Source organism: Epinephelus moara, chromosome 1 (assembly GCF_006386435.1).
Source record: "Epinephelus moara isolate mb chromosome 1, YSFRI_EMoa_1.0, whole genome shotgun sequence".
NCBI classification, from domain to species: Eukaryota; Metazoa; Chordata; class Actinopteri; order Perciformes; family Serranidae; genus Epinephelus; species Epinephelus moara.
Genome location: NC_065506.1, coordinates 10,928,312 through 10,953,421, shown reverse-complemented (window position 1 = coordinate 10,953,421; position 25,110 = coordinate 10,928,312). Strand labels below are relative to the sequence as shown.

The window sequence follows — 25,110 nt, the reverse complement described above, 5'->3', positions numbered from 1 at the left end:
GATGGTGTTGTATTGTAAAGCATTATACTTAAGTCTTTCAAATATTTTGTCCACAACGATTTGTATAATTGCAGGGGGCAGAATTTAGGATATGCTACTGGTTTTCGTTTTATTGCATAGGGGTATCTAATAAACTTCAAACTCAGTGTACAATTCAGTACAGTATGCTAGCATCTTGAATCTCAACGATGAGATATAGAATAACAACAACAACAACAATTAAAAAAAGTAAATCAAAACATATATTTTGAATTGGAAAAACACTGTAAACACCATTCAGACTGATACTTACTCCATAACAAGAGGTTGATCTGTAAAGGTCTTGTTCAGCATGAGCCACCCACTCTTATCTGTAGAAAATGAACAGTTTCAAAAGGCCATGAGAAATGGTTGGTCTGACAAAAAGACAGCAGTGGTCTAAACAGGCTAAACAGATTATGATGTCGACAGGTCTGAACCAAGCTGAATTAAATATTGAGTTGGGCACAAAAAAAAAATCAAATACAGGTTTTCTTTTCTTTGTTTGCAGCCTGTCTTACAGCAAAAAATGGGCCTTAAATGGTAAAGTACAAATTTAATTACAAATTTTACATAAAACACAGGCTGGTGAGTTCATACTTACACTGTGTGCACAATTATTAGGCAAGTTGTATTTATGAGGATTAATTTTATTATTGAACAACTACAGTGCTCTTGGTCAATCCAAAATGTTAATAAACCTCAAACTTGAATATTTAAGAAAGTAAAAGTGAGGTTTTGGCTTTCTTAGGAGAAAATCCATGTGTGCACAATTATTGGACAACTATTAGTGTGCAGAATTATTATGCAACTAAATGAAAAATGAAAATTTTCACATCTCACTTGTTTATTTTCATCTATTAAAGTGAGAATAATAAACAAACAACTCAAAATCTACAAACATACATTTCTGACATTTCAAAAAAAAAAATTCAGTGACCAATATAGCCACCCTTCTTTTCAATAATGGTCATAAGCCTTCCATTCATGGAGTCTGTCAGTTTCTTGATCTGTTGACGATCAACTTTTTGTGCAGCAACAACCACAGCCTCCCAGACACTGTTCAGAGAGGTGTACTGTTTTCCTTCCCTGTAAATCTCCCGTTTAAGAAGGGCCCACAAGTTCTCAATAGGGTTTAGGTCAGGTGAGGAAGGGGGCCATGTCATTATTTTTTCATCTTTAAGGCCTTTACTGGCGAGCCACACAGTGGAGTACTTCGACGCATGCGATGGAGCATTGTCCTGCATAAAAATCATGGTCCTCTTGAAAGATGCAGACTTTTTCCTGTACCACTGCTTGAAGAAAGTGTCTTCTAAAAACTGGCAGTAGGTTTGGGAGTTCATTTTGAGTCCATCTTGAACCCGAAAAGGTCCAACTAGCTCATCTTTAATAATACCAGCCCATACCAGTACCCCACCTCCACCTTGCTGGCGTCTGAGTCGAAGTGGAGCTCTGTGCCCATTACTGATCCAGCCACGGGCCCATCCATCTGGTCCGTCAAGAGTCACTCTCATCTCATCAGTCCATAAAACCTTTGAAAAATCTGTCTTCAGGTATTTCTTGGCCCAGTCTTGACGTTTCAACTTATGTGTCTTGTTCAGTGGTGGTCGGGTTTCAGCCTTCCTTACCTTGGCCATGTCTCTGAGCACTGAACACCTTGTACTTCTGGGCACTCCAGGTAGGTTGCAGTTCTGGAATATCACAGTGCTGGAGGATAATGGGTTCCTGGTAGCTTTATGTTTGATTCTTCTCAAATCTTTTGCAGTTAATTTGCGTCTTTTTTTCTCAACACGTTTCTTGTGACACTGTTGACTATTTGCAACAAAACGTTTGATGGTTCTGTGATCACGCCCCAATATCTTGGCAATTTCAAGAGTACTGCATCCCTCTGAAAGACTTTTTACAATTTTTGACCTTTCAGAGTCAGTTAAATCTCTTTTTTGGCCCGTTTTGCCTGAGGAAGAGAAGCTGCCTAATAATTATGCACACCTTGATATAGGCTGTTGATCTCCTTAGGTCACACCCTCCCTCGTTAGACAAATACACATCACCTGATATGCTTAAATCCAATAAGCATTCAAGTTTATACAGCTTGGAGTTGGAGAATATGCACAAAAATGATGATATGGTCAAAATACTCACTTGCCTAATAATTGTGCACACAGTGTAGTTACTGTATTTTTTTTCCTTGTCTTTTTTATAGCACACATTTAGCCTGCTTGTTAGGGTTAGGGTTACACTACATTGGTACTTTGCCCTATCTGCCAACGTTTTCCCACACAGATGGCAAAAGGTGCTCTAACTTTACTGACAGTGCACTTGAGGGCAAAATGGGCATCCTGGATTTCACTGGCATGTCTACTCAATGAGAATCACCAGACTTTCACTGAGGCTGTACCTAATGTCTGGTTGTTCCCCCAAAAGATGAAAACCGTCGTCGCAGTGGAGCGCTGGATCTGGGTTGTAAGAAGGACATCCATCTGAGAGTCTCCATCATAGTCCCCAGGAACCACGCCGGTGATAACGGTTTCACTGAACAGAAATATTGTCCATTAAAATCAGAACAAGTAATGGTGCCCTTATATATAACTATTCCCTCCTAAAAACTAAACACAACCACCCTAAAACATGAGTCCCCTCCCCAGTACTGATAAACGGTAGGAAATTAGGACATGTTACATGTGATGTGTAAATGGAAAGTATTAAAACTTAAAAAGCACTTAAAGTCACATGTACCTTGGGAAAACGTCCTTTGTGAGATTAAGTTTGGGCTTGAAGTAAGGTGTTTTCGAGTCAGCCAAGAATATCATCAGTTCAGACTCTGAAAAAGTAAGAAGTCAACATGAGCATGTATACTAATTAAAGCTAATTTAATCTCCACCACGACAGTTTAGTTGTTTTCAAATAGGTAAAGCAAATAATGTATAGTCACCACAGGACCATATGTTAAATAGCCTGAGTATAGCGTTATGTGGCAATTTACGAAAATATTTACGGCTATTAGGTGCATTGTTATAATATCTATCGCCTACATTAAAACATACAGTACATATCTGTAAAACACTAAACATAATTTGTGACGTATAATACAACTGGAAGCACAGTAACGTTACTGAGACTTTAACATACGCTCTCTGATAATGAAGATGTCTGTCTGCTTATCCGCGTAGAAATCTCCAAACGCCGCCACCTTCCCAAAATTTTCGGCACCGAAAAGGTCGCCCGTTACATCCTGAAGCGCAAATGCCTTATACTGTCCCACAAAAAGTAATAAAAAGGCGAAAATATTGAACTTGAATATCCACATCCTTGTTTCAGTGCAGCTCCTCACAACAACACCGACTGTAATACGGCACACAGCTTTGCGGCAGCGTGAAATAGCAGCTTCGTTATCAAAATGTCGTATTATATTAAATACATACGTTAAAGTTAGACGTCTGCACTGTTTTTTTTCAATGTTTTAGGAAGAGGGGAAAGCAATGCACTGAAATAAGCGTTAGCAATGAGATATTGGGATTTCCTCGTTTACGTCAGTGTCGTGCTGCGGGTAGTTTGACAGTTGATAGCTGTATGAAGCTAAAATAAGATAGCAAGTGCTATACCGGAAGTTAATGAAGTTTGTCTTCAGAATAAATAAATTTTTCAGGATGAAAAGAGTAATTTGACGGAATGTGTGATAGTAAGTACACTACGTTGATACTAGTTTATATGAATTGACACTTTTTGCTATAATTTCTTATCTAAAATGCCACGTAAACGTTTTACATTTCTGTTGTGTAACGGGGTTTACTGACTCTGTTTTATTTTGAAGGACAATACCGGAAATACTTAAACTTTTGTAGCGAATTTGACTATTTTGAAACCATGGTGTAAACATGGCGAACTTGGCAGATGTCGGCTGGAAACTCCTGGAATTCAAAGCCCGATCAAAACGATCAGGTCAGACTTCTTACTTTGCATGACACCGTGCAGTGTGACGCGCCCGATTGCTTCTGTTGTGACGGTGCTTGTGTGAGACTGTCTGTTTGTAAATCCACCGAAACACGGGGGTTACACTTGCCTCTAGCTTCCCATTTAATTTGTCCACTGCAGTGACGGTACAAGCCTGAAAGGTCAGAGATGTAAATGTGCAGCACTCGGGGGCTATTTTAAGACCTTCTCAGCAGGTCTCATTTCGCAGTTATATCCCACTCACAGTAGACTGTACTGTGTGCGCTGCATGAGGTGTGAGTCGAGGGCCTGTGGAAATCTGGCAGGCTGTGTTATCCCTGCACCGGGAGTCAGTCTGGCACTGGCAAAAGTGATCCCATCTTTGAAGATTGTACTACAATGTAAATATAAAAACACCACATTAAGTGTTATTTATCACCACACATATGATCACTATTTGTAGTGATGAAACTGAGAAAAACACCACCAGTTATAATCAGATCTTGACTTACATCCACATTATAAATCCACAACAGAATGACTGCTGTGATTGTAAACGTACTGTACTGCTTGGCTGTGGTGATACATCGTTGGGTGTGCTAAATAAAAATTCCATAACATTACTTTCATAAATCATAAAGTGGTGTCACAATAACTGCTGTAGTTTGGGAAATCTGTATCTGCTATCATAGTCATGCATATGAAAACATATCCTGATCATAGAGCAAATAGTATGACTTTTCTGTTAATTATAACATGTAATAAGGTGCATCCATTCTCCCAGGTTTCATTTGACAGCAGCATTAACACAGCAGTGCAGCATTCTGGGATCATAGCATTTTGAAGTGAATGTTATGGAGCATAAAGTGCAATAATCAATCATGTGCTGTCCTTTTGTAGTGATGTAGTTATTCTGCTGAAGCCCTTCTCATGATTGCATTGCCATCATATAGTAATTCATCATCTGTATCTCTAAAGGATTAAAATGACCTGCATTCCTAAACAAATGCAATGCACTGTAATTCCTTGCATGTTGTTCATGATCATGTTAATTCATTGTTGATTCTTGCATGTCTAAAATCTAACTCTGTGCTATTAACTCCTTCCTGTGAATTGCTGTAGATTTGTGATTTAGCTGAGAGAGACCATTGGCCTTAATTTCACCTTTTGAGAATGGCCGCCTCAGTGGCCGCGAATGCCCGGCCCCGTCGGAAAGTTCAAAGACTTGGTAAGTAGTGGCAGCATATCTGAGGAAAACAATGCAGTCTGCCACACACAGAAGGCCAGAGACGACACGGGGGAAAGATCACAAGAAAACCATTTTGTTATCTGGACATGAGAAGGTTATAATAAGTCCCAACATAATTGTTCCACCATCACAGAAACAATGTTTGCCTTCATGTGTTTTAAATTGGAAATCACAAATAAGCAATTACTATATCTCCCTTTGAATCCTCTTGAAGTTACTATTGATATAAGTTGTTCTGTATGGACAAATAGTGTAATATTGCCCATAATCTTCGTACTGTTGACAGTGTGTCTTGTGTTGCTTGAGCTACATGAATAATCGTTTTGTTCCTCCACAGTAAACATGACAAACCCAGAAGTGACACTTAATAAATGTACAGTGTTAATAAAGCCATATAGTATACTGCATCCATAACAGTGTGAAGTTAGTCATGGGATTGTTTAAACCCAGTTAAACACCGACTTGCCACATTTGTCTGATCTCACGTTAGAAATTAAAATTGCAATATTGGACTTCCTCTATGCTCTTTTAAAGTGTTATCTTTAAAGAGATGGATTGGCTTTGTCCCCTGCAACTTTTAAGCTGATGGAAATTATGCTAATTTCAGCCAGAATGTGAATTTTTCAGTACCTGTGGTATTGACCCAAGGTCGAACCTATTAAAATGCAAATCTCAGCAAAGGGAAAAGTGTCTGAAAATAGAGAAAGTCTAACAGATGGGGGTTTCCCTCAAACTCCGGCTCTCTCTCAGCTCAGAGGAAAATGTTCAGAAATATCTGGTGGTGAGCCACATTACCATTTGAATTTGTAGCTCCGGGCCTGAATATTGTTTTGTGTGCTGAGCCCTTTGTGGTGCAGTGTGTTGCAGTGAAAAACAGAATTTACTGATGGCATGTGTCTATTGTTTGTTTTTTATTATTTCCTCTGCTTCATAATTTTCTCTTAAATTAATTGGGAACAAGAGAGTTAGATGGGTAAATGGGGTATTCACAAGCTGCTCCTAACTGCAGACCTTTTTCACATCCAGGCTACATATTGGAATAAAGGAAATAGAACCATTGTTAAGAATGAAAAAAATGAGCAATCACTTCGTAACTCTCACATGAAAACCATGATACTTTATCCATTTTACCTCAGTCCAGTTTAGTCATTAAGTCACAATGTTAAAGGGATAGTTTGGATCCTTTTAAGTGGGGCTGTATGAGGTACTTAACCATAGTCAGTGTATTACACACAGTCGATGTCAGTCAGCACGCCCTCAGTTTGGAGAAGCAGGCAGTAGTCCAACATTGAAGCTAAGCAATCTACTGCTGTGGAAGGGCCAGCAACAGAATGTATTTTAGCCACCTAGAGAAGTCCAGCCCTAAAAAATCAGTATCATTTTAAGCTTTATATTGCTCTCTTTAAAGCCCGACTCCATTGAGAAAAACAATGATTTAATATTGCTGAACACAGGAGCTGCTGGTCTACCGCTGACTCAATCAGATAGTTAGTTTGTGTTATTGTGTGACTTTGGCATCTAAAAGGGTTAGTTTGGATTCACCAAAGTCACACAATAACACAAACTAACTATCTGATTGAGGCAGTGGTAGAGCAGCAGCTCCTGTGTTCAGCTATGTTAAATCACTGTTTTTGTCAGTGGAGTCTGCTGTATTTGACGAGAACATAGATGGGGAACTGACTCCCCGTCAGAACAGGCTGTGTGATGGGGGGGGGGTAAAGCTGTGAAAATGCTCTCAATATAGAATCAACTTAAACTGATATTGATTTATTTAGGTGGCTAAAATATATTTTGCTGCTGCCCCCATCCACAGCAGTGCATTGCCTAGCTTCCGTGTCGGCACTCCTGCTGCTTCTCCAAACTGGGGGTGTGCTGACAGACATCTACTGTATGTAACACACTGGTACAGTTAGGAACCTCATACAACCCCACTTCAATAAATCCAAACTACCCCTTTAATAAAGATAGGTAGACATGATTCAGACTCAGGATCCATCAGACAACCTTTAGAAAAGGATGTTGTAGGCAGATATTTTGAAGTTTGTGCGTAACAAATGTGTCCTTCTTCAGGTTCCATCTATGAACCTCTCAAGCTGTCTCATCTCCAGCGTGAGGATGAGCCCCTATGGGAGAAACTGGACCGCTACTACAATGCTGGTAAGTACATGTATTCACTACTGACAACCTATCAATAGTGTGAGGCCAGGGTCACCCAAAATTTAGAGCTGTAGGTGTCTGAAACAAATGGCACTGCTGAGAACAGTTTGGCAAGTGCAATATGTGTGACTGGCCACACAGTTTGTTCCTGATAGCGTGTTCCAGGAATTGATCATTTTTCTCTCCTACAGCAGGCCCACTCAAAGCATTGCCATGCTGTTGAGTTAATTTATGCGACTGTAAAGCCTGCAGTTGTTCTGTCATTGCCAATATGCTAAAATGGCAGCCTTAGGTATTGTGATTTCATCTTGCAGATATACAGTTTTGTTTGGAGAGAAATTGTTCTCAGCTGGCAAGACAAAAGCGAGGCATGGGGGTCCCGGGTGTTACAGAAGCAAAAGCATTCACCCAGCAAGCACTGACCTGAATTTAATTCCACACAAAGGTGTCCTGACTTGGCTTGGCACTGCACTCAGCCGGTAGTGTTTGTTAGTGGGGAGTCGGTGAAGAATCATGTGGGAGTTACTGCACTAGATAATGTTACTGTTTGGTCAGGGGGTTTCAACAAGAGTAGGAGGACAGAGACCAGATATTGACAAGAATAAAGAGTGGCTGCACTTCTTCATTACAACACCTTTTTAACCTTTTCTCTAACCTTAACAATAACAATACAGAACAACTGATAAATTGCATAATTAACCTAAACAGTGAACACAATAATTGCAGGAAATTTGAGTAAAACAAGCGATTAGGATGAATTTTAGCAGATTATTTTTTGTCAATATTGCCTCAGATGTTTTTCTGATATTTTTAAGTATTTTTATTTATTTATTTTACATTTTTCTCCATCTGTGTTGTTTTGTATTTCTTGTTGGGGTTTTTTCCAACCATAAATAGCCTACGTGTCCTTAACAGACTTCTTTTTTGACAAATTCAGCATTTTCCTCTTGATGCCTGGCCATTAGTCTATTAGCACTTTGGCTGTTTTAACTACATGATTTACTAATGCAGGATGAGGCTGTTTAGCAGAGTGAATGCTCTGAGAGTATAGCTTGTGTTTAGGTCATCCCCATGCCCTTATCCCGAGAGTTCCTTTTTAATGTTATTGCTTGAATAATAATCTAAACCTTAAAATAACAATTCCACTTAGTTTTCTTTATAGAAATGAATGAAATGCTGAGATATAGGCCAACTGTATCTTTTTAAAAACTTTTCTTTCAGGACTCACGACCTGTATGAAGCTTTGTAAACTTTGTAACACCATTTGTTACCAGCCAGCAGCCATATTGTTTTCGGACAGGCAACTCGCATTACGTCACCCACTAGCAAACGCTTTTATTGTTCCTATGTGGTGCAGTGCACTCTGATAGCTGTAGGTTTTTAACCTCTTGAGCAAAAGCAAATGCCACCTCCTTTTCCTCTGTTTTTTTATGGTCATGTAGCACCAGATTCAAAAGTTTTGTGTCATTCTTCCATAAAGGCAGCCCAGTTTTTTTGGAAAGACTATCTTTCCAAGATGAATACATCTTCAACATCTTAAGTTTCAAAATAATTTTATTAAGGTTTTCAAAAAGAAAAAAATGTCAGGGTTGGGCAGACACATTCCACATTGCCACACAGAATACTTCAGTGTGCAGAACAAACAAAAGTAAACATAACCCTGAGGCGATTACAGTAATATCTTATATGATACAACAGCCCTTTCACTTTCACCCCCCCACCCATCCTCCTGTCCCCAGTTTTTTGCCTCCATTTAAAAACTTCTGAGGCACAATGTCTGGAATTTAATATGCAGAGTAGCAACCTCCATGGAGTCAGCCTTTACTTTTTTATGTCAAGGGCTGAATCAGAACACGTTGAGAGCTGATGTTGTTTGGGTGTTATGGAAATGAGACAAAAAGGGTCCCCAGGTCTTTTTCTTTGAACCACTGGCAGAGAAGTGCAGCATCGCTAATTTAGGCAGGACATAATGGCTTGACGCCACTGGCCAGATGTGGGCGGGGCAGTCTCCTTCCATTTGAGCAAGATAGCGCGCCTCGCCTAGGAAAAAGGAAAAGTCACCATACGGTGCTCTGCAGGTGTCAGGTGGCGATCATCTCCACCAGTGATGCCAAACAAGGCAGCAGTAGTTCAATTTTTTTTAAGGATTTTAGGCAGGGTTTTTGTAAGTGAGGGCACAGCGAGTACATATGGATCAGGGTGGCATCATTGTTTTTGCATTTGTCACAGGTGGGGGTTGTATCAGGGTAGATGCTAGATATCTTAATCTTAGACGTGGACATTTTGGACCACCTTAAATTGTAATAAGCAGTGTCTTGTGCAGAGAGGATTTATGCGTATCGAACTGCAAACTAAACATCATGATTGATAGTGTCAAGCTATAGTTCCCGCCCTTCCCCACATATCTGGGTGTAAAGCTTGACAGAACAGTCATTTAAACAACGCCTGGTCAGTGTCAAGGCAAAGCCAACAGCTTATGCTGCGCTGATAAGCCGTCTAGCTGTTACCTCATGGGAAGCCATGACGAAGACACTGCGAATTTCCACCAAGGCCTTGGTGTTTTCAGCCACTGAGGTCTGTGCTCCAGTGTGGATCTGTAGCCCCGATGCAAAGAAGCTGGACACTGCACTCTACGCTGCCCTATGGACTTTCTGCGGATGCCTACAAGCCACCCCAACAGACCAACTGCCTGTCCTCGCTGGTATTGCTCCAGCAGAGGTCAAATGAGAAGCAGCCATGCTGGCCCTCCCTCAAAGGGCACAGACGAGTGAATCCCGCCTCCTCCACAAGATCGCTACGGAGACACCACTGTGCTTGTGTCTCAAGTCCTGGCACCCCTTTGCCACACATGCCTAAGAACTGCTCTATACAACACCATCTGATACCTCCAAGGCTGCCTGGGTCAAGGCAACATGGAGGGACCAATGGAAGTCAGCAGAACCATCAAGGCTCCACCACTACACTGAAGACCCCACAGATGTTCCCGGCCAGAACCTGTCCCGAAAACAATGGACAATCCTTAACTGCCTAAGGACAGGCGTAGGATGTTTGGGGTTAGCAATGCAAAAATGGGGTCTCTCGGACAGAGCCCACTGCAAATGTGGGGATCCACTACAAACTGTGAAGAACCAGCTGCCCCAAACACCAGCCACCAAATGGCGATCATGGACCATGGTCTAACTGACCTGGACGATGCAACACTGGACTGGCTTGCCTCAACAGAGCTGAAGGTCTAAGGACATATGCCAGAAGAAGAAGAAGAAGAAGGATTTATGTATTGTTGAAAGAACAGAGACCCATTGGTCTGAAGATGTAAGTCCCAGATGTTGTTCCCAGGCTGCCTTATCCTGTCTGGGGGTGAACATGTCAGCATTGAGATGTTTCTATATAATTTAGAGAGTGCACCTCTGTACAGTGGATTGAATGAAAGAAACATGTCGAACGGGTTGGTATCAGGTTCTGCAGGAAAGCAAGGTATATTTGAGCGAACATATTGTCTGATCTGTAAATATCAGAAAAAATGTGTCTTGGGTAGGTTGTACTTTACAGATAGTTTATTGAAAGAGAAAAAGCAAATAAAGTGAAGTACATCTTAAGGTTAGTTAGAATGGTAACATTTACTAAGCGGAGATTTCAGCATCACTAAAATAAATGCCAACAAAAATGCTGGCCTGGGTAGCATATTTTTTTTAGATTTCACACTCATTTCAAATTACATGAGTATGGCAAACTCAAAACTAAATAAAAATGAGTCATGCTTATATTTACAAAAGGCGGTCTCAAATCACTTGTTTGAAACATAGGTAGTTGTTGCAAAGAACTAAAAAAGGAGACGAACAGGATGGATGGATGGATGGATGGATGGATGAATGGATGGACAGTGATGGATTTACAACTAGCCGCTGCAGCCCAGTCCAGGTGATGGTTCTGGCATGTGTAATCAGTGGAGGAGTCTCCAGCCTCACTGCAGGAGAGATAAATACACATTAGTACTGATTACTAAATTACCTGCAGCTGTGACTGCAGCGCTGTGCCAGCCACTGCTACCTCCCAGTACACACAAAGAGATCACACTCAACTGCCTGCATGTATGTTTAGCTGCCAAACCGCTAAAGTGAAACCAGCTCTAATATAGAAGTGAAGATTTCACTCCAGAAAGATGAATTTGGTATGAAATATTGCTGTAATAAACGCCTGTGTGACTGGGCCACTGTGCTGGCAGAGGGTTAAACACCAAATTTAAAATGTTATCACACTGCTGTCAAATTTGGTGCTGCAATTATGCCAGTATACCCACCGCAAATGGAGATCTGTTTGTTTAATGATACAGCTTTCTCGTGCCAGAGGTTTGACTTGTCATTTTATAAAAAGCACAGGTGTCGCTAATAGCATTAATGATGGTTCCATTCCGCTTAGGTTTGCCAGAAAGTAATGCCAGTGAGCCAGCATGCACAATGGGAAAGCCCTGGCACTGCAACACCTAAACTGAATGCGGCTGTTAATAATCGTATTAGTTACACCTGTGTTTGGACAAATCAAAATGTTTGCTGTGAGAAGGGTCTGTGTCCATGCCAGATTAAGCCTCGGCGAGAGGAGATGTGGTGGGAGGCAAAGAGGGAGTAAATCAGAGATGTGTGGACCAAAAGACATAGCAAAACAAAACAACTAATAACTTGTCTTTGTTTAAAAGTTGTAGGTGGTGTTACATTGACAAATCGTATTAATTAATTTAAGTAGATAGGATGTGCAGCTTGCAAGGCCATAAACCAAATGTGGAAGTGTTTGTCTCAAATAAGCAGCAACCTCCAGGGCCAAGGTGGTAGAATTAGGGAGGGTAGGAACATGGTCCCCAGAAATAACTTTGATGAAAAAAACAGAATATAACCACTGTTGTCCAATAGTCTCTAGTCAGTTGCTCACAAACTGTTAATAGATCTTGTTCTCAACTAGTCCTGCCTCCCTAACCCAGTATTACTAATAGGATTGGCTTCGCTGTTTCTTTGTAACGTCTGAGAGGTTCTAGCAACAACTGGTAGTGTTAGCTAGATGTGCATCCTCTGACCGGTAGCTCTGTCTGTGTTACTGCATGTACCTCCTGCTGCAAAACCAAGGGAAGTGGCTGTGGGCTGCACATTATCAGAGGTGGTGAAGCTAACATTTTTGTGGACAATAAGCCACACAATAAGATTTTTGCCTGATCTCAAGTGTTTTCTATTTGTTTCGGTTTTCCACCTTTGATATATAAGCAGTGCACAGCCACTTATACTTCATCTCATTCAGAGAGTCCCAGATACGGTTCTGTGTCACATGGTCTGAGGGGGATACTGCCATAACAGCAGAGCAGTCATGTAATGCACAGCAGACAACAGGGCACCAGGGAAGTATTCTGATTTTATTCTAGACAGATTACGAATTTATTCTCATTATATTACAAGTTTTTTTTCTCAAAATATTACAACTTAAAATCTCAGAGGACACGTGGGATATATTTCAAATGCTCATAAAGTTTTAAACTTGAGCAGAAATCATGCTGCAACAAGTAGAATCTATCAGAGTTCACAAGTTTGTCAATGAATTAATTTATAATTTATGTGAAGAGGTGCCACATTCACATATAAAGAGGTTACTTCCCCAAACAAAACACACAAAATGGAGGGAAGAGTAAATCATGCCTACATGTGTGTTGACTCGGCACAGATAACATGAAATTTAAAAAGTTGATACACAGGAAAATAAATACTTTAAAGCAACACAGAATGCTGAAGAGCTTCACTGCATTATATTACATTTTATTTTGATATTTTAAATTGTCACCTGCTGCCTGAATTTTGTTTTTCCTTTAAAGAAATAAAGACATTTCCACCATAATTTAGTGCATAGAAATATAACCAGAATGCAGGAAATTAAGTGTATGATGCTCAAATATTTTTTTCTTGGGAGTGCCAAAAACTGCAGTTCATCGAGTGGCCAGTAGAGGATGGCTCCAAAAGCAAGTAGATCCCCATAAGCCCCCATGTTAAAATTCCCAACTTTACAGCAGAAATAAACATGTTTACAGCCTGGTGCAAAAATGGTTTTGGTCTCTATACCTAATTTCAACATTCAAGACAACACATTTTTATGTAACTCATCTGTTTACATGTATTAAGGTTTAAAGTTAGGTATACTTAAGTGTGGACCGCTTTGAGTGACAGGCTGTCTGTCGATAGTGTCCACGGCTTCTCAGTCAGATTCACCCCTTGCTTCTTCAAAGCTTCACCACTTTTGTCCAAATATGGTCACTGGTGGCCCCAAAAATCCAACATGGCGACGACCAAATTGCTAAACTTCATCTTCATCTTCTTCATCTTCTAACCGCTTCATCCTCTTGAGGGTCGCGGGGGGGCTGGAGCCTATCCCAGCTGACATCGGGTGAGAGGCAGGGTACACCCTGGACAGGTCGCCAGACTATCGCAGGGCTGACACATAGAGACAGACAACCATTCATGCTCACATTCACACCTACAGACAATTTAGAGTTATCAATTAACCTAGTCCCCAATCTGCATGTCTTTGGACTGTGGGAGGAAGCTGGAGTGCCCGGAGAGAACCCACACTGACATGGGGAGAACATGCAAACTCCACACAGAAGGGCTCCCACACCCGGGATCGAACCGGCAACCCTCTTGCTGTGAGGCGACAGTGCTAACCACCACATCACCGTGCCGTCCCCCAAATTGTTAAACTTGCGGATTCAAAGTCCACAAACCAGTGGGTGACGTTACACTAACTACATCCATATTTTATACAGTCCATGGATGCAAACCAAAAACAAAACAGACAAACAAATTTATAGTGTATGAGTGTATCTTTTGTGTTTGTTTGCCCTATAAGGACAAACTAGATTCCCCCTCCTTTATTTTTTTCAAAGTAAAATCAATACAAGCAAAGCCGGATAGCAACAGAAGGGAAAGGCCAAACCAACCACTTTTTCTAAGCAGATAGAGTTGGGTTTAGTGTGCAGAAGGCAGGATCATGTGTTGCCTCTGGCTGTGTGTGGCTGTTAGATTCTGGTAATACAGCTCAGGATGCTGTCCCTAAGGATCAGTGCTGATTTTGCCGCTGTGGACATAAGCTTGGCTTTTCTCAGTTGCTCTTGTTGAAATAACAAAAGTGTACTATAGAGTACAGTGGAAAAAATCTGGAGAAGCTCTTAGGAGGATTTTCTGACCTTTCAGTGCATTAAGATTTGCCCACAATTGTGTACTGTGTGTAGCTGAAGAACTCTGAAGAAACATACCTTAATTTATAATTACTGGTGTGCCATTTACTGTGAAGAAGACACATAACAAATGTCAAGCCTGCTTGGGGCTTTCTGGTGCTTCTCTACCTGTGACATTTAAGGGATCACAGAACATACAGAAAGCATGGTTCAGTGTCCTTGAACTAAGAGCTATTTAAAAGTGACCTAAATTGACATTTTTCCAGATGGAATTTGGCAGAAGTGCATCTAAAAGTGCCTTCAAACTAGGCTACAGGGTTGCGCAGCGTTTTACAGCAAAGGCCACCATAGACCATCATCTAGTGACTAAATTGCTCAGGAGAAGAGATACTTCAGGGTCTGATTCACCTCAGCAGGGGACACTCTATCGATACATAACATTGTATGTTCACTTAGTGGTAATCATGTAGAGCGTGTCCCAATGTTTTTACAAGGGGGAAAAGTCGAGGCAAATGTGTCACAGTCAGGTGGTAATGTGAGAGGAAAGAAATCATTGCTGTGCTGTCAACTGGACACCAGGCTGAAGTTGGTTTGACAATCACCAGCTGGACACCTTTTTACCTTCAGCATCAAGTTGAAGTTGAAGCTGGATCAATACTTGTTGTACATTGTTTGCATCAACTGCTGTGACCAGACAGAGTTAATTTAAAGATGGGCTCTGCCTCATCATTTGGATACTGGTGTAACAGAGTAGTTCACACCATGTTGCAGTTTCAAAGCTTGTGATTTCGTGTGTTTAAAATGTTCAGCAGACAGTTGTTCTCTGCCTGTAATCCCATGCCAGCCTCACATAAAAACCCTGCAACACTTGGTAGTTAAAAGTTAAAACTGCATACAGAATGTAGTAACACAACATGAAGTAACAAAAGCAGAGCTCTGTGAGTTGACCTCCAGCCCTGGCAAGCTCGGCGAATGGCATTTTGTTGTATATCCAAATCACATACTTTTACAAGTTTAGTATGGCCCAGTAGGGTGCATCCTCTGTGCAACAGTATGTAATTTGAAAGGGCAGCTGCAGTACATACCAGAAGTGAAAAGAAAAGTATGCCATCATTTTGACTTGTTGCCCTGCCAACTTTGTATATCCAGCAGCCAGTCACCACCATTCCAGTCAATTGAGGTTGGACTAAGCAAAGTAGCTTTTTTAATTATGACTGCATACACTGTAGACCCTAACATGCAGTATTACATTCATCCATCCATCCATTTTCAACCGCTTCTCTGAAGCCGGGTCGCAGGGGCAGCAGGCTGAGCGAAGTATTCCAGACGTCCCACTCCCCAGCAACGCTTTCCAGCTCCTCCTGGGGGAGGAGGAGGTGGTGCAGGCCAAACGAATTATGTACTCTCTCCAGCGTGTTCTGGACCTGCCAAGAGCCTCCTACCAGTTGAACATTACCCGAATACCTCTGACGGGAGGTGCCCAGGAGGCAACCTGATCAGATGCCCGAACCGCCTCAACTGTTCCCTTTCAGCATCACTGCATTGATAGCCCCTGCATCACTGTGTGCCTGATGCCACGCCAAACAGCCAGTTCATCCCTTGCTCCATTCTACCATCACTCATGAACAAGACCCCATGATACCTGAACTCCCTCACTTGAGGCAGTAACTCTCCCCCTACCTGGAGGGGGCAATCCCCTGTTTTCAGGCAGAGAATCATGGCCTCAGATTTTGAGGTGCTGACTCTCATCCCAGCCGCTTCACACTCAGCTGCAAACCGCCCCAGTCCAGGCTGGAGGTCATGGTGTGATGAAGTCAACAGAACCACATTATCTGCAAAAAGCAGAGATACAATTCTGAGGTCATCACACCGGATCCCTTCCTCCCCACGACTGTGCCTTGAGATCCTCAGGGATCTCAAGGTAATATATCCACTACAGTTAAAATACAAATGCATTTCTCTGTCATTTTATGTTTATGGTTATGTCTTTTTGTTGTTATTGGTTATCTTTATGATTATGTTTGCGGCTTCTCTGTCAGCTGTCAGTGAGCTGTCATTTATCTGCAGCTCAGTCAATGTGACGCATCTTCCGCTCTGCAGAGGATTGTGGGTCAGAATAACCAGAAAAGCATGCTGGCTTGCATACTGCAAAATGCAAGTAGGACATCTAGTATATTTGGCATACTTCATTTGACATGCTGTGTATTGGGACATACTAATGCTGCGTCTGCAAATTTCATGCCATAATCTACCTACCCATTATGTGCACAATCATTCAACATACTTTCATGCACATAAACAGCAGTGTGTATCTTTTTAGACCCACTGAACTGTAATTACCACATCACTTTTTGAGAGCCTCCTTGCTAGTTGAAGAAGTGTAACCATGGAAACCTATGCCAACCTGAGCGCTATCGGTAATTTAAAAGTAATTTTAAAACTATGTTATGCCTAGCAAAATGAAATCTTCCACTTCTTGGGTACACTTGAAATAAAGCATTACAGAGCTGTCGGTTGTTGTCGTCTATTGCATTGCACTGTGGGACATTTATGCAGGCATAGTGTCCAGTAGTTGTATACTGTAATATGTCACCAAAAATAGTACGCGATTCACATTTTCTTGGTTTCATACTAAGGTTTAGGACTTACCAAAAGAAATTTCTTAATAGCATGAAGTATGGAATTTTGGATACAGCCCAAATATGGCCTTTTCTGCCATACTAAATAGTATGATAGTATGGGTATTGGAACGCATCGTATGTCAGGTCACTCACAGAGAAGCTCAGAGCTACAGACTGTGTAGAAGTGAATCAGAGCAGGAAGGTGGGAACAAGTCTGTGCTCGCTAGAAGCACCTAATATGAAGGTGGCATTGCCTGATTAGAGGTACACAGCCTTGTTGCCAAATAAAAAATATTTTATTTCTTCATTCCCTCAGAATATACTTATAATATCTACTGAATAGCAGGCTCTCAATATACCCACCTTCATATTGCAGAAACCCATTTTTATGCTGACTGATGTTTATGTTATTAGAGTCACAGTATCTGTAATACATAGACAATGATGTCAAACTGATATAATTTCATAGGGACTATAAACTGTGGATGAGGAAAAATAATATTTACTGAGACAAACAACAGATAAATCTCAGCTCTGGGTCAGGATTCATCTCAGGCAGCAGATTTACTTTAGACTTTATAAAGTACAGCTTCTGCCAGCAGTACACAGTGAAGTAGATGGTTACTGCCTGTAACCCAGGTGTGGATTGAGGGATTGTTAATGCGTCCTGTGTCGAAGCGTCTGTTCCGGGCTGGATGCACCGTTTTCTCACATGAACACACTTCTGGCAGATATGACACAGCCCATTGGTCTGCCCTGATGAAGACAGGGCAGCTTGTGTGTGTGTGCTGCTCTGATGGTTGATGTGTGTGTGTTATGTGCCGTCTGTGTATAGTTGCTGGGTATTCATTAGGCCGCATGTGTATGTGAGCTTAGAAAATGACAGAAGACAATAAACAGGAGCTTAGTGTGCAACAGGTGTAGCTCTCAGTTGGAACTGATTTGCTGCTATCAGCGAGCACAGCGTAGCCTCCAGCATCAGCTGCGTTGAAACCCCATAGATTTACGAAGAAAAGCCTCCGCCAGATTGCAGTATGTCGAAAACGCGACATTGAACACTGGGCTTGTTTAATTGTTGTGTTGGGTGGGGGCTGGAAGCGCTTGTCCAATTCTAGCGGGGAACAAAGCCAGCATTGTTATCGCCGGCACCCAGACCTGCCTGCCAATATACCTGCTTTCTTTCAGTTTCAGGGAGGGGAAGAGGTGGAGAGGGGTGAGGTTGGGGTGACAATGACAAATCAAACCAGTTACATTTTTCCTCCTTTCTCTTCCTTTGTTGTTTTGTTGCAAAGCCGCCCCCAGCTGTATTAAGCATGCTACGATGCTGTTGTGATAGGGGACTTGTTTTCTGTTATCCAAAAAATGAAGGAAAGTTTACCTCCATCTCTTATAGTCCATCACTCCATCATCTCTCTTTTTTTTCTCCCCTCTCCTTTCATTTCCTCACCTCTCTGTGGTTTCTTATTTATGTGGCAATGTGGCCACACTCCATTGACTCCTTCCTGATAATACTGGAGGCAGAAGGCACTATCGCTCTGCCGTCTGGCTCACACCGATTAAGAAATGGAGAAAACATGCTTTTTTTCTTCCTCTTATAGTCATTATGAGCTCATTGCAAAAACATAAGGTTGCCTGGGCTGTTTTTCCTTCACTTTGTTTTGTTTTTTTATTTTTGCTACCCTTTCTTTCCATCTGTCTCTTGATTTTCACACTTCCTTGCCTCATCTGTGGCAGAGTTTAGCCAGTTCAGGCCAAATCGAATCAAATCAGTCTGTTATGTTTTCCTCAAAATTTTTCCTTCGTTCCTCAAAATACAAAACCAAAATACAATACCCGAGAAAACAAGTTTCTGCAAATACCATGTCTGTAATCAAACAGTAATGAGAGAATAAAAGATGCTTTAATAAGTGTAATGTAGCTATGGATTAAAAACAGACCTTGTGGATTTAAAGAGGAACTACAATCATTTTCAAGATTCATATATTATTTCTATGATCTAAGACAGTCCAAAAAATAATAGTAAACATGGACAACCCTCTCCCAAATCCAAAAAACTAGAGTGCTAAAACTCAAATTTGTGATGTCATAGGGTATAAAGTGTGGAGCTGATATTATCGATGACACTGAGAGCATCCAGGGGAATGTTCTGAGTATATGGGTACATTTTCTGTTTATGAACTGAGAACACTACACTAGAATAAAGCTCATTTGGCTATAAAAAGAAAAGACAACAAACATTCCGTGGGTCGACAAAATTAGTCTCCCATTCATTGTCTATGGAGCAGCTCCAGACTCCAGACTTCTCTGCTTTCTGGCTTTGAGAGAGAGTAGCTCATGTTCACAAATATTGATTAAACTTCCCCAGACCATGTAAATAATATATTGGAATTCTAAGTTTTGGTGGCGTTCCCCTTTAGATAGTTATGGATTTTGTTCACAAATAAAAGATATCCAAATAAAAATACGTCACCATAGTAAAACAGCAAAAGGTGTGACACTGAAAGACAGAAGCAGTTCAATTAAAATGTTAGATTCAAACATTACTCATAGCCCGCTGCACATGAAAATGTGTTTGAGAGACCAGAAGTTCTTTTGAAAATTTTGCCATCACAAGGAACATAATTATTCCATAACTTTATTTAATTTATTTTTTATTTTCATTTGAGAGAATTTACACATGTTAAAATACACATTTCAATAGTGTCTTTAATCGCACATTTGCAAAAATACTAAAAATGAGCTGTATTTAAAGTTAATGTCAAAGGGTTAATACAAGTGGACTGTAAAATTTCTTTTTTTATTTTCTTGAATAAAAAAGAATAAAAGCCATTAAATTAATTTTAGCACTTGAAAGCTCTTTTCAAATGTTTGACAAAAAGTCTCCTGCACCACTCAACACTAGAAAAACTTTTAACAGACAATACATTTGGAAAATAGGGTTATAACGGAGTTGAGTAGTTAGCTTAGCTTATCGTAGCATTAAGGCTTAAGGCGAGGGAAGCAACTAGCTAAAAACACCTGTAAAGCCATTTTGGCTTCAAACAAGCACTCCTTTTTGCTCCAATCACTTCAAACCGTTTTTTTACTCCGGCCCTGATGGACCCAGCATTCAAATTATGGCACAGATAGGATGTCGTTTTTAAGGACCTGTTTTAAAACTTTGACATTCCTAGATCTCATTTTTTCAGATATTCACAGGCTCGTAGTTTCACCATGAAACAGTATACAACATCCCCCCTCCTCCCATCAAGCTGCCCCCTTGAGGAATGTTTACGGTCTGAGTCAAACCTTGAAGGACAGATTTCAAGAGTATATGATCTAATCTATAGCACATAAATCCTCCGTCACTGATCAGGACCAAAGATGCCTGGGAACAAGACCTGATGACTGTCCCCAACAACTTCTGCGATCTTAGCATTAGTCGCATTTATTCCTCGTCCATTTGCGTCAAGCTATATCACCCTCACTTAAGCTAAACTTAAAAACGTTCTCCATCTCTGATGACAGTTGTCCAAGATGCAGACAATCTCCTGCAACAGTGAGCCACATGCTCTGGTCATGTAACTCATCACAGAACTTTTGGACCTCTCTGTTTGAGGTATACTCATATATTTGCAAGAAAACAATAGATGAACTATTGATAGCATAGTTTGGCGTACCTCTAACCAGGCAGGGCATTACTTCATACCAGTCGAATGCGATTGCATTTACCTTACTCAAAGGCTTATCCTTATTAGATGGAAGGCTACCTGTCCCCCTTCCTTTATACAGTGGGTCAAGGAAGTCATGGTGTGTCTTCAATTGAGAAGCCAAGATTTACTCTGAAGGGTTTGCTTTTATTGAATATGTTTAGAAACTGTCCTCCCGAGCAGACCACATCAGGATCACAATTTTTTTAAATTTTGTTTTAGGGTGAGCTGAGGGCTCTGGCTGTCTTACTGTTTTAAAAAGTATAAATATAGTGTTAAAAATTGTGTAGAATTCAGCAATAAGTAGCTATGTTTTGCCTTGTTTGTTTAATCCATGCACAAATAAAAAGATATAATTTTGTGGTTTTAGGAGGAGTTATATGCTGTAACTCTTCCTTCATGATAAGCTAAATTAAACATAATTTCTTGACTTTAGCTCTCCACTTGACATTGATATTGATCTTCTCATCTCACTCTCAGAAAGAAAGCAAATCAGCATATTTCCCCAAATGATTAACTAGGCTAGTCTTTTATTAAATCAACAGTGCTTTGTTAGCTGTCGTTCCTCTGTCAGCATTTTTGTTGTTGGGTTTTTATAGCCGCTGCATTTGTTTTTCATTCAATAGTACCTCATGTCAAGGATGTTATATTGCAGGAAACATTATGACAGCGTCAGCAGGAGTAGACAGAAGTTATTGTTGAGACTGTACGAATGGTGAATATCACAGATTGTGTAGCCTATTTCCATTTTCTCCTGTAGCATCTGCTGTGGTAGTGTACAGCTATCATCCTACTCTTTCTATCTTTTGTCTTTTCAATCTATCTCAGTATTTTTTTTCCCCCTTTCTCATCATCTTCTCTCATTTTCTCCACCCTGTCGGTGCAGTGAAATGGCCCATTGTAAAAGAGCAGACTGTGTGCGTCTGAGACATTAGCTGCTGATTTAGTGGGACATTAGCTTGATGGATGGCTTGGCAGAAAACTCCCAACAACAGTTGATTTGCATCCAGAGAAACTTGCAGTCTGTGACTGAACAACGTTAAACACTCTCATCGTTTATGTGCTGCGTCTAATGATGACTTCCGCAGTGCTGTTTTGCAAAACTCTTTTACAGTCCCAAATTGAGTCATATACGAGCTCCGCAACTCATTTTATCCTGTTGTGAAATACATTTGACATAAATATTAGATAAACTACTGATATTATATTACTAATATAACTTTTTTAAAAACGTATGTAACTTATTTGGCCTATAAACATAATGTATGCACATCACTTTTTTTCTTTCTCGAAGGCGTACTATGCAGGACTATCAGTTACTGTTTGTAAACACGGACAACAGTGAAATTGAAAGTAAAAGTCAACCCCAGATTAACTCTCATTGGTGTTTTGACCCCCCCTATATTTGTGTTTTATGTGGATGCCTGCTAGCACCTAGCACCTGGTCGCTACTCTTTCACAAAGCCCCGACGACACGCCCATAAACTTCCGGAACACAGGAAATAAGGAGAAAATAAAGCCCCTTTTACACTGCTGGATTTTCTGCGAATGTTGGGCCATTTTGCCGGCATGCTGCGAGCGTTTAGACACACAGAGCCGGATTGGCGAGTTGATCCGAGGTGCCCAATTTTCCGCCTCGTAGGGTAGTCATATTGGCGGAACCCTTTTAGTTTAAACAGACCGAGGCGGCCTTCCGCAACGGGAGGGGCTGTTGAAGACTTGTGGGAGGAGCTGTTGATGACGCCGCACAATTCACAATCTGACTCACAATTCCTATCTAAAAAGGGCTTATGAAAATAAAGTCTTTGTAGAAAAGTACATCGCCATCCATGGTGCTTTGATACTCTACAGGAGTTTATCACGCAGGCCCGGATATCATTATTGCAGATTTTAGTTAACATTTATAATCCTTGACAGAAAAGTTTAAGATACGAGTCCATGACCAATGACTGTATAGGACAGTGGATAATGGATCTCCATTTCCTTATATTGTACAAAAATGAAGCCAAAATATCCCTAACACAGCCAGTACCATCTTGCTCTGGTGACATCATTTGGAGCCAGAATCTGCACAGATCTCCACGGTATTGGGATCTCACCCAAACACCTGTCCAACCGATTACAAGCAGTGCCAGTAATTGTGACCACACTGATTGGCACGTCTCTCAATAATCAATCAATCAATCAATCAATCAATCATTGATAATGACATCAGATCCCCTTTTTATTGCATCAAATAACTAATTACAAGTAAACTTCTCAGAAAAATGAACTCTCGAATATGCATCTGTGTAATAACGACTGAAAATGACAGAACCTATCTTTCAGAAAAAAATGTATACGTGTACTTTGATCTTATAGTGTGGCCCATGTCCCTTCCGCAATCATGGAAGGGGTGGGGTTTATTACGTATACTGCAGCCAGCCGCCAGGGGGTGATCAAGATGTTTTGGCTTCACTTTTGAGGAGCTGTCATGTCGTCCATCTTTACATAACGTCTATAATCGTGACAAATTTGGCTCTTAGCTAATGACCGTATTGACTACAGCCCCTTGAGGTTCATGGGACAGGCAGCACTTTGAGATTAACCAGTGTGTGATACCGTTGTTTCTGGTGAGTGCAGTGACAGTACATTCTACCACTAATGTAGCTCCAATCAAAATTAGGCTCTACCTAAAGGTATTATCCTATTACTGGTTAGCAATCCACATGAATCTGTAGTGGATTGTTGTGTTAGTGTGTGTGTGTGTGTTAGTATGCCTAAGCATGTGTGCTGACACTTCATTTACTATACTGAGATCAAGTGTCCTTACAAGGGCACAAAAACGAATAAATCAGTAAAGATGCTTGTATTTGCACATGGTCTCCTTTATAGTCAGGATTCATCTTTACAAATGCAGTTACTTTAATAAGTATAGGGTAACATATAAAAGCCAGTAGAATGTCCAGAGGGATTTAAGTCTGTGTTTTCACATGTGGATGCATGTAAAAGTGCACTTAATTAACGTGATGCTTGGAAGTTGAGTGCCTGAGAGGTTTATTAATATTCTGCTTAATTCACCCCATCAGCCTCTATATCACACTGCCAACTGGACTGTCGCCTTCAATTGACCAGACACATTTAAACATGCACTCATAAACACACATATACGTGCACAGATCAACTGACATTCCCACCCCTGTTTCTCTCCCAGAGCACATTACTTTCACTCTTTTTACTCAGAGATGCTAATACATCCTCTTTTTTCCTCTCCCCACACACATACACACACGTCCTTTCGATCTGTCCCTCATTTCAGTCTCCTTCCGTCTCTCTTTCCATCAGTCTCCTTCTCTCTGTCTCTCTTTTGCTCTGTAACAAACGACAGTGCAGAATGGATGTCCCCGTCATTTGCACCGGCATAATGTTCTGATGAAAAATGAAGTGATCCCTCCAGACAGATTAGTCATCAGTGAGGGGACCTCTGCAGGAGAGAAGGATGTGTGTGTGCATGTGTGTGTTTGTGCATGTGTGTTTGAAACGGATAAATTACTTTCCCGGAGGCTTTCTGTTTGACTATGTAATATTTCAGCATATATTATTGGAGGGCTCCGATCTGTTCATATTAAGAGCTTCCATCCATTGTTCTATCTTCAGTAACTTATACTGAGCATGAACTTCGGTGAACTCCAACCATCTTAGTTTATCTTTGCTCATCCATTCAGTGCAATCAGACATTTGCAGCCCCTGCTGAAAAATGTCTCTCTTATTTCCAAAGAAATTACCTTGGTCATTACCTACTGTAGAGTTCCCCAGTCATTCCGGTAACTCGAAAATAATGAATAGATGTTGGTACTTCCCCTTCGCACTACCTGATGCTGTTGCTGTATGGCAGGGATTCAAACTAATGTTGCTGTCAAACTCACATATCTGTAACCATTGAAGCATTGATTCATGTATTCCAATGACTATATAGGAAGTGCCTGATGCAATACAGTCATTTGTGTGGCCTGATTTTATCCTAGACGTCATCACCAATTTGGTATGGCACAGTTTATAAAGGTAAAAGTTGTGTTGTTTCTAGTGTTAAAGGGCCAGTGTGTAATATTTGGCATGGTTTATTGTCAATCTGAATCTGAATATTCTACCCATTAATATGTTTATACAAGTGTATAATCGCTATAAAATAAAATTCTTTTGGTTTTCGTAGCCTTATAATTATGCTTTTATATATATATATATAGCAAGGGCCTTGCTTTAGAGAGG

General features: G+C 40.8%; 2 protein-coding genes across 5 annotated transcripts in view; one reads left to right on the top strand and one right to left on the bottom strand.

The window, feature by feature from the left end:
- itfg1 (integrin alpha FG-GAP repeat containing 1) overlaps nt 1-3,408 on the bottom strand; it is a 183,914-nt gene extending 180,506 nt beyond the window's left edge. Inside the window, exons 1-4 of the mRNA XM_050047630.1 lie at nt 3,148-3,408; nt 2,755-2,839; nt 2,417-2,550; nt 293-350 (exon numbers count right to left, since the gene is read on the bottom strand). Of these exons, the coding sequence (XP_049903587.1) occupies nt 293-350; nt 2,417-2,550; nt 2,755-2,839; nt 3,148-3,325 (455 nt within the window). The 5' untranslated portion in view covers nt 3,326-3,408. The remainder of the gene's footprint in view (nt 1-292; nt 351-2,416; nt 2,551-2,754; nt 2,840-3,147) is intronic.
- Nucleotides 3,409-3,871: 463 nt separating this feature from the next.
- Nucleotides 3,872-25,110, top strand: part of phkb (phosphorylase kinase, beta) — a 149,508-nt gene continuing 128,269 nt past the window's right edge. For 2 of the 4 annotated variants that reach the window (XM_050047575.1, XM_050047584.1), the window contains exons 1-2: nt 3,888-3,957; nt 7,268-7,354. In XM_050047575.1, coding sequence (XP_049903532.1) covers nt 3,894-3,957; nt 7,268-7,354 — 151 coding nt within the window. In that variant the 5' untranslated portion in view covers nt 3,888-3,893. Of the gene's footprint in view, nt 3,958-4,039; nt 4,350-5,070; nt 5,177-7,267; nt 7,355-25,110 lie in introns of those variants that run through there. The other 2 variants (XM_050047594.1, XM_050047602.1) reach the window with 2 other exon arrangements.